This window comes from Carcharodon carcharias, chromosome 1 (assembly GCF_017639515.1).
Source record: "Carcharodon carcharias isolate sCarCar2 chromosome 1, sCarCar2.pri, whole genome shotgun sequence".
In the NCBI taxonomy this organism is placed as follows: domain Eukaryota; kingdom Metazoa; phylum Chordata; class Chondrichthyes; order Lamniformes; family Lamnidae; genus Carcharodon; species Carcharodon carcharias.
The window spans coordinates 61,350,214-61,361,997 of record NC_054467.1 but is presented as its reverse complement, the minus strand read 5'-3'; the positions used below and the strand labels follow the sequence as shown (position 1 = coordinate 61,361,997).

General features: G+C 41.9%; 1 protein-coding gene across 3 annotated transcripts in view; it reads right to left on the bottom strand.

Annotated features, from left to right (window-relative positions):
• Nucleotides 1–1,008: 1,008 nt before the first annotated feature.
• abce1 (ATP-binding cassette, sub-family E (OABP), member 1) overlaps nucleotides 1,009–11,784 on the bottom strand; it is a 69,988-nt gene continuing 59,212 nt past the window's right edge. For all 3 annotated transcript variants that reach the window (XM_041185499.1, XM_041185506.1, XM_041185515.1), the window contains exons 15-18: nucleotides 9,376–9,518; nucleotides 7,002–7,124; nucleotides 2,179–2,290; nucleotides 1,009–1,532 (exon numbers count right to left, since the gene is read on the bottom strand). In XM_041185499.1, coding sequence (XP_041041433.1) covers nucleotides 1,485–1,532; nucleotides 2,179–2,290; nucleotides 7,002–7,124; nucleotides 9,376–9,518 — 426 coding nt within the window. In that variant the 3' untranslated portion in view covers nucleotides 1,009–1,484. The remainder of the gene's footprint in view (nucleotides 1,533–2,178; nucleotides 2,291–7,001; nucleotides 7,125–9,375; nucleotides 9,519–11,784) is intronic.

The following is an 11,784-nucleotide window of genomic DNA, read 5'->3' as shown; positions in this document are numbered from 1 at the left end:
GACTCTGCCTTAGACCCATCAGCAGACAGAGAATTAGGGCTAACCTTTACCTAATGATTTGAAAAACAAAACTAAGTTTTCGCTACAAGGGTTTGGCTGCACTTCAATGGTGAGAAGCCAGAAACCTACTACTGCAAATCCGTCGTCAGAAATTTCCATTTCTTCAGTGAACCAAAAGAAAATCACAGGCCTGCAACATTTCAAGACTGCATCTCCAGAGAATCATAGGTGAAAGTGAAATTTTGGACTCAAGATCTAAGTGACCTACCTCTCTCATAATCACCTTTTGTGTGCATGTGAACACCATTGCAAATACTTCAGGTGTTGAGTAATAAACATTTTTTCCTTTTATTTATGAAAATCTGTCTTTTGTCTGTTCTTGAGAGTTATAACACTCATGGGGTTAAAATACTTTTTAAAACACTTGTAACTCCGGTCAGTCAAAAGTGGCAAAGATGGGGGACCATCCTACAATCTCTCCTGTTTGTAACATCCTCGATGTCTTTTAAAAAAAATTTAGCTTCTAGTAGTCTCTGGCCAGGACCTCATGCCTTACTCTTTCCTATGTTGTTGGTCCCAACATGAATAACAATTGGATCCTTCCCCCCCAACCCCGCCCTCTCCAATATTCAACCCAGTTCGAGGTGTCCTTCACCCTGGCAGTGGGAAGGCAACGTACCATATGATTCTCTTGATTCTGCTCAGAAAGGATGCTGTCCATTCCTAGAATTATTGGATCCCCTACAACTACCACATTACTGTTCCTTCTTCTTCCCTTTGGACAGTCTCCATGCTGTGCAGATAGACTTCCAATGTTTAGGCAGCATCATAAAGGAGGATTTCCTCTGTGCTATGTATAAAACAAAATCATAAATCCAAAAAGACACATTGCAAAGAAGAAAATCGTCCTCTTCAGTTGTACTCCAACTGTAGATTTTCCATTGTGTAACTTATTGCATATCTTATATTTGACAGCCTACAAAAAATAGGAAACATAGTACACCATCCTTGTTTTTATATGATTTAATATTGTTAATAGGACACTGTTTGCAAATAAAAGTTTACTCATGAAAATGCAATTATTGTCAAAAGAAATCAATGTAAAAATAAAGCAGAATTGATGGATCCACTTTTTTCGTTAAATATACCATAACCTCCCTGGTCACCTTTTACAGCACATGGTTGTTTCTGACCACTTCCAAAACCTTCCTTTCCACCTTGTCCACCTCAAACTGGTGTTTTACATCACAGCCACAAATAAATAAATGTAGATGCGATAAAACCACAATTTCAGCATCATATACCAATTACCTACAAATGTTTCAAGGGGAAATGAACAATTTCAAAAAATTATTATAAAGAACTGCTTTGTAGTTGTTGATTGAACTGTAAAAGATTCAGCCTGTCAGTCTTCATTCTAAATGTTTCTTGTATTGAATATGGCAAGTTGGATTCATATATTTGGCTCTCTGAAAAATTGAAGTTTAGTCATCCAAGAAAAAATAGTTTCCACTCTTCTTCTGCTCCACATCCTATTGAAGAGAAAAGCGAAGTCATATAGATCAAACTTTGTATATTTCCTTATTGTGTTTTCAGAAAAAAAAGCTTTAAAAATGTTTCCCCTGCTTAAACCAATTTAAGAGCAACCCATAGTTGCTCACCTCCCAATGCTCCTCTTCCTCTTGTCCACTAGGAAGAGATAACTCAGTGTCTGCACATTACCCAAAACAAGACTATAAATGCAAATATGATCCCATTCTCATCATTTAGTAGTGCTGTGTATTTTTACAGCCAAGTGCTACATCACTAATGCTGATCTGAACTCTGTGAGAAGAACGGCAGTGTTTCTGCAACATGGCAGGAAGACTTCCTTCTAACAGCAACCATTGAAAATCTTTGTTCACGATTTTCTTCAATTTTGTTTATTTATTAAAATATTCCTGATCATTTGCTCCACCTCAGGTATTTTCTGCAAATTGTAAACAGAAAATATATACTTGGAAGTCTCAAAAGGACAACTAGTATTTAAAACTTATCAGTAGTACAAGGGAGCTTAAAAAAATAATGGACTTATAATTATAAATCATTTGGAATTGTTTTTTTGAAATTTATTTTAATTATAGTGTTTTCACTCATCTGACTGTGGAGTTAGTAATACGTATATAAATTTATGCTCACCTTGATAGAGTTCATCTTATTAATCCTTGGTCTATAATTGTTTGGGTCTCTTCGGAATGTGATTTCCAGCTGAGACAAGAATTTATTCATTCCAGCAAGCAGTGTCTGTGGACTTGAATTGTTTAAAACAACAATAAACACAGTGCAGTGTATTATAATAGATGCTTCCTGCATTGCTAGACAGATGAGAATAATGGTGAACTATTTACTCCATGTATAATTCTCACTCCCAAATGAAGCTAATTTCTATATGCATCAAGGTACAACTCAAAATGGATGAGCCATGCTTCTATCTCTTGAGAATTTATATTGATACTTTGGCTAACCACTTGCATATCACTTCACCTTGGTTGCATTACATCTTGATATGGTTTGCAAAGTAACTGATTACTTGGCTATTTATTTTCATTAAATTGATCTTTCTCTCTTCATAGTGCATGATTAACTGTGCAAAACAACTGAAGAGGCCAGCAACCACCACTAGTAGCACTTTGCTTTTACAGTTATGAGTACAGAATGCATTAACTTGTTTCATGGTTATGTCTTTAGTACATGGAAATTAAAGTTAATAAGTTGCTATATCTATTTTTGATAAGGTTAACCTCATACAGAGCATGAGGCAGGAACAAGGAAAGGTCATTTAGTCCATGTAAAATGGAGAGAACGATATCCTAGTTGAACTCAATCCTGTCCTCGGCCGCAATCTACATACATACAGGACTTGTTAGTTTAGACTTTCCTGATACATATGCATTGAAGCCACATCAGTTGGTGCACTTACACACAAGAGTTGAGGGAAGAGGAGAATTCAGAAGATAGACAGTGGACGGAACCTTACGCACTTATTTTTTGATGGAGCGTTGGGACCATATTTGGGCTGACTAGTTGAGGGTATTTAGTAGGGCTCAGCCAATTAAGAGGGCACCTCTGGGACTGGCATCCAACTAGATGCAGCAGGCAGATCAGTCAGAAGCCCAAATGAAGGCCAATTATTTAAAGGGGTATTGGCAGCATATACAGTGGCAGAACTGTGCATTGTAGATATCAAATTTGAAGCAAAAGGAGAGGAAGGTGCATGCCAGAAGAGGAAGAGAAGCTCCATGATTCACGGATGTGCCACTTAAGGTCATGGTGGAAGCTGTGAATGGCATTGAGGCAGGTGCTCTTTGGAGAGGATGGTAGCAGAAGCCTTGGAGTATGTGGAACCCACCTCCCATGTAAAGGTCAAAAGAGCTGTTTATCTCTCCAACTGGCCTCAATGGAATGTAACCAAGTTACTCTTGCTACAAATTATCCAAATACTTGCTTCAAGTTGTTCCCGTTACCGCTAGCCTTACAGAATAGCTAACACATTGAATGTTGGTTTCCCACTTTATGGTGCTTAGGTATTGTGCGACCCGTGTGCTGTTGGAAAAGAGCCACTGTACAATGGCTCTTTAATAGCATCTTAATTTTCCCAATTGTTTAGAGTTTTAGCCACAGAGGTTCTCGACCTCATTGGTAACCCGCCCTGGGAAATCCGGTGGGAGGCAGAACGACATTGGCTTACCAGCTCAATGTATTTTTTCCCTATTTTCCCAGTCCGCCTGCCACCGACACCACCTCCATGTGCCTGCTAAAATTCTATCCACGAAGCTCCATCACCAATAGTGACAGAAATATAGGAAAAGAAAAGTGGGCCATGTAATCGCTCAAGCTAGTTCTACTATTCAATTAGGTCATGGCTGATCTGTGGTCTAATTTGACGTACCTGCCTTTGCCCCATACCCCTTAATAGCTTTGGTTAACAGAAAAACTATCAATCTCAGACTTAAAATGAAGTGCCCCGCATCAACTGGCATGTAAAGAAGAGATTTCCAAACTTCTACCACCCATTCTGTGCAGCCCCTTAATTCTGGACTCCCCACCAGCAGAAATAGTTTCTATCAGTTTCTTTAAATAACTTGAGCTTTGATCAAACCATCCCTTAACCTTCTAAATAATGACCTAGTTTGTGTAATCTTTCTTCATCATTTAACCCTTAGAGTCCAGGCCTCATTCTGGTAAATTTATGCTGCACTCTCTACACAACTAATATATCCTTCCTAAGGTGTACTGTGACCAGATCTGGGCACAGTATAAAAGCAAAAAAACTGCGGATGCTGGAAATTCAAAACAAAAACAGAATTACCTGGAAAAATTCAGCAGGTCTGGCAGCATCGGCAGAGAAGAAAAGAGTTGACGTTTCGAGTCCTCATGACCCTTTGACAGAACTTGAGTGAATCCAAGAAAGGGGTGAAATATAAGCTGGTTTAAGGTGTGTGTGTGGTGGGGGGGGGAGGTGTTTGGGTGGGGGACAGAGAAGTGGAGGGGGTTGGTGTGGTTGTAGGGACAAACAAACAGTGACAGATAGAAGCAGATCATCAAAAGATGTCACAGACAATGGAACAAAAGAACGCATAGGTGTTAAAGTTGGTGATATTATCTAAACAAATGTGTTAATTAAGAATGGATGGTAGGGCACTCAAGGTATAGCTCTAGTGGGGGTGGGGGAGCATAAAAGATTTAAAAATAATGGAAATAGGTGGGAAAATAAAAATCTATATAATTTATTGGAAAAAACAAAAGGAAGGGGGAAGAAACAGAAAGGGGGTGGGGATGGAGGAGGGAGCTCAAGACCTAAAGTTGTTGAATTCAATATTCAGTCCGGAAGGCTGTAAAGTGCCTAGTCGGAAGATGAGGTGTTGTTCCTCCAGTTTGCATTGGGCTTCACTGGAACAATGCAGCAAGCCAAGGACAGACATGTGGGCAAGAGAGCAGGGTGGAGTGTTAAAATGGCAAGCGACAGGGAGGTTTGGGTCATTCTTGTGGACAGACCGCAGGTGTTCTGCAAAGCGGTCGCCCAGTTTACGTTTGGTCTCTCCAATGTAGAGGAGACCACATTGGGAGCAACGAATGCAGTAGACTAAGTTGGGGGAAATGCAAGTGAAATGCTGCTTCACTTGAAAGGAGTGTTTGGGCCCTTGGACGGTGAGGAGAGAGGAAGTGAAGGGGCAGGTGTTACATCTTTTGCGTGGGCATGGGGTGGTGCCATAGGAGGGGGTTGAGGAGTAGGGGGTGATGGAGGAGTGGACCAGGGTGTCCCAGAGGGAACGATCCCTACAGAATGCCAATAGGGGGGGATGAAGGGAAGACGTGTTTGGTGGTGGCATCATGCTGGAGTTGGCGGAATGGCGGAGGATGATCCTTTGAATGCGGACGCTGGTGGGGTGATAAGTGAGGACAAGGGGGACCCTATCATGTTTCTGGGAGGGAGATGAGGGCAGATGTGCAGGAGATGGGCCGGACACGGTTGAGGGCCCTGTCAACGACCGTGGGTGGAAAACCTCGGTTAAGGAAGAAGGAGGACATGTCAGAGGAACTGTTTTTGAAGGTAGCGTCATCGGAACAGATGCGACGGAGGCGAAGGAACTGAGAGAATGGAATGGAGTCCTGACAGGAAGCGGGGTGTGAGGAGCTGTAGTCGAGGTAGCTGTGGGAGTCGGTAGGTTTGTAATGGATATTGGTGGACAGTCTATCACCAGAGATTGAGACAGAGAGGTCAAGGAAGAGAAATGTCAGAGATGGACCATGGGAAAATGCTGGAGGGGTAGAGATTGGAAGCAAAATTAATAAATTTTTCCAAGTCCCGATGAGAGCATGAAGCAGCACCGAAGTAATCATCGACGTACCGGAAAAAGAGTTGTGGAAGGGGGCCGGAGTAGGACTGGAACAAGGAATGTTCCACATACCCCATAAAGAGACAGGCATAGCTGGGGCCCATGCGGGTACCCATAGCCACACTTTTTATTTGGAGGAAGTGAGGGGAGTTGAAGGAGAAATTGTTCAATGTGAGAACAAGTTCAGCCAGACGGAGGAGAGTAGTGGTGGATGGGGATTGTTCGGGCCTCTGTTCGAGGAAGAAGCTAAGGGCCCTCAGACCATCCTGGCGGGGGATGGAGGTGTAGAGGGATTGGACGTCCATGGTGAAGAGGAAGCGGTTGGGGCCAGGGAACTGGAAGTTGTTGATGTGACGTAAGGTGTCAGAGGAATCACAGATGTAGGTGGGAAGGGACTGGACAAAGGGAGTGAGAAGAGAGTCAAGATAACGAGAAATGAGTTCTGTGGGGCAGGAGTAAGCTGAGACGATCGGTCTACCGGGACAGTTCTGTTTGTGGATTTTGGGTAGGAGGTAGAAGCTGAGTCTGAGGTTGGGCGACTATCAGGTTGGAAGCTGTGGGAGGGAGATCCCCCAAGGAGATGAGGTCAGTGACAGTCCTGGAAACAATGGCTTGATGTTCAGTGGTGGGGTCATGGTCCAGGGAGAGGTAGGAGGAAGTGTCTGCGAGTTGACGCTCAGCCTCCGCGAGGTAGAGGTCAGTGCGCCAGACAACAACAGCACCACCCTTGTCAGCGGGTTTGATGACAATGTCAGGGTTGGACCTGAGAGAATGGAGTGCAGTAAGTTCAGAGAGAGAGAGATTAGAATGGGTGAGAGGAGCAGAGAAATTGAGATATTAGTCGTTCAAGCCAACATCCAGTAGAGAAACATTCACACAGGATGGTATTGCTGCCCACAAACTGCAGTCAGGTACATAACCTGCTCTACCATATTTGAGTCTAGATTATTTATTTAGACATTTAGTCTGCAGTTAAGTTCTTTTCCACACTAACTTGCAAAGTGCTAAAACACTCGTCTGAATTTTAAATACTTACTGTCCCAAGTTTACATGAACCACCTATGAACTTTATCTAAATTTCAAAATAGCTGAAAATGGAACTACTCCCCCAACAATAAAACTTACGGATTAGCTATTGTACTCCTAGATGGTATTCCATCAAACACTATCACACGGTCAGCCAAATAGGTGGCCATTATAAAGTCATGTTCCACAACAAAGGCAGTCTTCTTAGCATGGAGGATGAAACTAAAAGATAAAAAGGGCAGTCATGAATAATTTAGTAAATTACATAGGGGGCAGAAAAGTACAGCCATTTCACTATAGCTTAATAAAATATCAAGTATTTCATATTAGATTTAACATCTATATTAAGAGAACCACATTTACTAATAGCTGCAAATCATTCTGGTATATCTAGATATTTGAAATTACTAGGTGATCCCACAACCAACGGAATCAGATCTAAGCTCTGCAGTTCTTCAACATCCAGTCATGAAAGGTGGTGGACAATTAAACAACTAACTGGAGGAGGAAGCTCCACAAATATCCCCATTCTCATTGATGGGGGAGCCCAGTGCAAAAGACAAGGCTGAAGCATTTGCAACCATCTTCACGCAGATGTGACGAGTGGACGATCCATCTCAACTTCCCTGTGAGGCCCCCAGCATCACAGATGCCTGTCTTCAGCCAAATCGATTCACTCCTCGTGACATCAAGAAATGGCTGAAGGCCCTGATAACATTCTGGCAACAGTATTGAAGATTTGTGCTCCAGAACTCATTGTGATCCTAGCCAAGCTGTTCCAGTACAGCTACAACACTGGAATCTCCTTGGCAATGTGAAAAATGGCCTAGGTTTGTACTGTCCACAAAAAGCAGGACAAATTCATCCCGGCAAATTATTGCCCCATTAGTCTAATCTCAATCATCAGCAGAGTGGAAGGGGCCATCAACAGTGCTATCCAAATGGCACTTGCTTAGCAATAACCTGCTCAGTGATACTTAGTTTGAGTTTCACCAGGGCCAGTCTGCTCTTGACCTCACTACAGTCTTGGTCCAAACATGAGCAAAAAAGTTGAACACATAAGGTGGCCTGAGAGTGACTGCTCTTGACATCAAGGCCACATTTGAACAAGTGTGATATCAAGGAGCCCTTGCAACACCAAAGTCAGTGGGAATCAAGGGAAACCCCTTCACTGGTTGGAGTCAGACCAAGCATAAAGGAAGATGGTTGTGGTTGCTGGAGGTCAATCATCTCAGTCTCAGGGCAATCTACAGAAGTTCTTCAGAGTACTGGCCCAGGCCCAAACATCTTCAGCTGCTTCATTAATGACCTTCCTTCCATCGTAAGATTCACCCAGAGCAGCTCCAACAACACTCAAGAAGCCCAGTATCATCCAAGACAAAGCAGCCGGCTTGATGGCACCCCATCGACTAACTTAAAAAACACATTTATTACCTCCACCACCGATGCACGGTGGCAGCAGGGTGTAGCATCTACAAGATGCACTGCAGCAACCCACCAAGGCTCCTCAACTACTTAGAAGGACAAAGGCAGCAGGTGCATGAGAACACCACCTGCAAGTTCCCTCCAAGTCATGGAACTATATCGCCATTCCTTCACTGTCGCTGGGTCAAAATCATGGAACTCCTTTCCCAACATCGTTGTGGATGTACATACACCACATGCCGCAGTTCAAGAAGGTGGCTCACAACCTCTTCTCAAAGGCAATTAGGGACGGGCAATAAATGCTTGTCTAGCCAGCGACACCCACATCCCATGAAAGAATAAAAACAAAATTGGAGATTTACAAAATATACGCAGGGTACTTTTTAATGTAACCAGAGTTAATTTTATCAGAACATTAACTGCTGTTTTACAAACAGGACATTTTTTGGAAGTGCAGTCATTAAATCACACAATAGCACAGCACAGGAGGCTATTCAGCCCATTGATTCTTTATCTGTCACACTGGTTATGCAGGTGAATATAACAGCCAGTTATAATATGCAGCAAGATCACACTACAGCAAATGAACATAGGAATCATAGAAGCACAGAGGGACACCTGTGTGGCTCTTTGACAGAGCTATCCATTTAGTCCCATTCCATCACTCTTTTGTCATAGCTCTGTAAATCTTTTCCCTTCAAGTATTTATCCAATTCCCTTTTGGAAGTTGCTTCCATCACCCTTTTAGGTACTGTATTCTAAATCAAAGCAACTGGCTATGGATTTTCTTTTTCTCATTTTGAAAAATATGAGCAATCTATCTTAGGTGACTTTGGTTGAGAGGTGAATACTAGTCACTGGGAGAACTCCCAACTCTTTTTCCAGTATGAGCAGGCCACTTTGGTTTAATGCCTTATCCCATCAGCCTGTCAGTGTCAGTCTGAATTTTGTGCTCAACTCTGAAATCAGCTTGGAAAGTACAATCAACTGAGCCAAACTGACACTTAAATGATCAGACAATATGTTTTGATTCCCAAAAGCTACTCACCGTTTGATTACCCTTCCAGCCATTAGACGCTGCTCAGAATCCAGGTATGCTGATGGTTCATCAATCAGGTAGACATCAGCTGGCTTACCTAGACAAAGAGCCAGCGCCACACGTTGCAATTCCCCTCCAGACAGATTCTGGACCTGTTGAGATAAACATTGATTGTAAAAACCATACTGAAGGAAAATAATTGAGCAAAAATCATCTGCTGAACTAACAAGTAAACCTCTCCCAAAGATAGCCCATTGCATTAGACCCAAACATGCTGCACTGCAAAAACTGTAGAATGGAAATTCATAACAGTGATAATACCTTTGTTTCTGCAAGAGTTCAGGTGACACATTGGAAAACTGGATGGAAACTCTCAATGTCCCATCCTAACTGGTATTCTTCCAACATTTCATTGTTTTTAATTGCATTATTAATTCTTGGCACTGTCATTCGTCCACCAAGACTTAATATTTAAAAGCACAACGTAGTGCCTCATGGCCAGCTTCACAGCAGCATTGAAACAGCTTTAACACACTCACCAATTTGACTTTTTAAACTTGGACAGTAATCCAAGAAGAAATACATAGGTATTGAGCATGTATAATTTTGAAAGGAAAGTTATTTGAAATGCCATAACATCAAGGATATCAGTTAGAGCTGGTCACCCATTCCCTTCAAATATGCCTAAAATCCCCAACTTTTACGATAACAAAAATACATTTAAGGAAAAGAACAGGACCACAGAACTGGTACAGCCCAGAAGGCTATTTGGCTCATCGCATCTGCACCATACTCCATCTCTCTTGTGATAAAGGCCAACATTCCATTTGCCTTCCTAATTGCTTGCTGCACCTGCATGTTAACCTGTGATTCATTTACAAGGATACCCAGATCCCTCTGTACCACTGAATTCTGCAGTCTCTCTCCATTTAAATAATATTCTGCTTTTCTATTCTTTCTGCCAAATGGACAACCTCATTTCCCACATTAGGCTCCAGCTGCCAAATTTTTGTCAACTCGCTTGACCTATCTATAGTCCTTTGCAGACTCTTTGTATCCTTTTCATAACTTGCTTTCCTACCTATCTTTGTATCATAAGCAAATTTGGCTACATTACAGTCGGTCCCTTCATCAAAGTGGGCCCCAGAGCTGATCCCTGTGGCACTCAGCTCATTACAGTTTGCCAACCTGAAAATGACTTATTTATCCCAACTCTTGTTAGTTAGCTAATCCTATCCATGCTAATGTCACCATGAGCTCTTACCTTGTGCAATAACCTTTTATGTGGCACTTTATCGGATGCCTTTTGGAAAATCCAAATACACCACGTTTACTGGTTCCCCTTTATCCACCTGGCTTGTTACATCTTCAAAGAACTCTAATAAATTTGTCAAACATGATTTCCCTTTTACAAAACCACACTGACTCTGCCTGATTGTATAATGATTTTCTTAAATGTTCTACTATTACCACCTCCTTAATAATGAATTCTAGCATTTTATCAATTAGATATTAAGCTAACTGTCCTACAGTTTCCTTGCTTCCTTTCTTAAATAGAGGTGTTATACTTGTGGTTTTCCAATCCGCTGGAACCTTTCCAGAATGTAGGAAATTTTGTAGGATTACAAGCAATGTATCCACTATCTCTGCAGACACTTCTTGAAGCAACAAGTTATGTATAGACAAATTACTTTTAGCTTAAAAATTATCATGTCCCCAGCAGCTTTTAAAGCAGTTTGAATAATCTAAGATCCTGGATAATTCAGATGGCACCAGCTTGGGGCCATTTTTAAAAAAAATTGTTGTTCCTCTGCCTTTTTCTCTTTCCCTCCCCATCTCCCCTTGAATTTTAAGTTTCTGAAAGGACAGTAAAACATTGGATGTGCCTGGCTCCAGTTCTTTGCTGCAGTGGCGATTATTTTTCTAAAGCATGAACATCCCAAATTTTAATTGCTTCACCTGGATTCACTTTCACATAAGAAATAGGAGTAGGCCATTCAACCCTTCGAGCCCGCTTCATCATTCATTGAGATCATAGCTGATCTTCTATGTCAACACTGTTTTCCTGCACTATCCTCATATCCCTTGATGTTTTTAACATGTAGAAATCTATCGACCTCAGTCTTAAACATATTCAACGACGAGCCTGCGCAGTCCTCTGGGGCAGAGAATTCCAAAGATTCATCACCCTCTGAGCAAAGAAATTTCTCCTCAACTCAGTCCTAAATGGCCAGCCCCTTATTCTGAAACTGTGTCCCCTGGTTCTAGACCGTCCCCTCCCCCACCCGCAAAGTTTTGTATGTTTGAATGAGATCATCTCTCATTCTTCTAAACTCCAGAGGATAAAGGCACAGGCTATTTAAGTTTTCCTCATGGGACAATCTCTCCAACCCAGGAATCAGCTTGGTGAACCTTCGT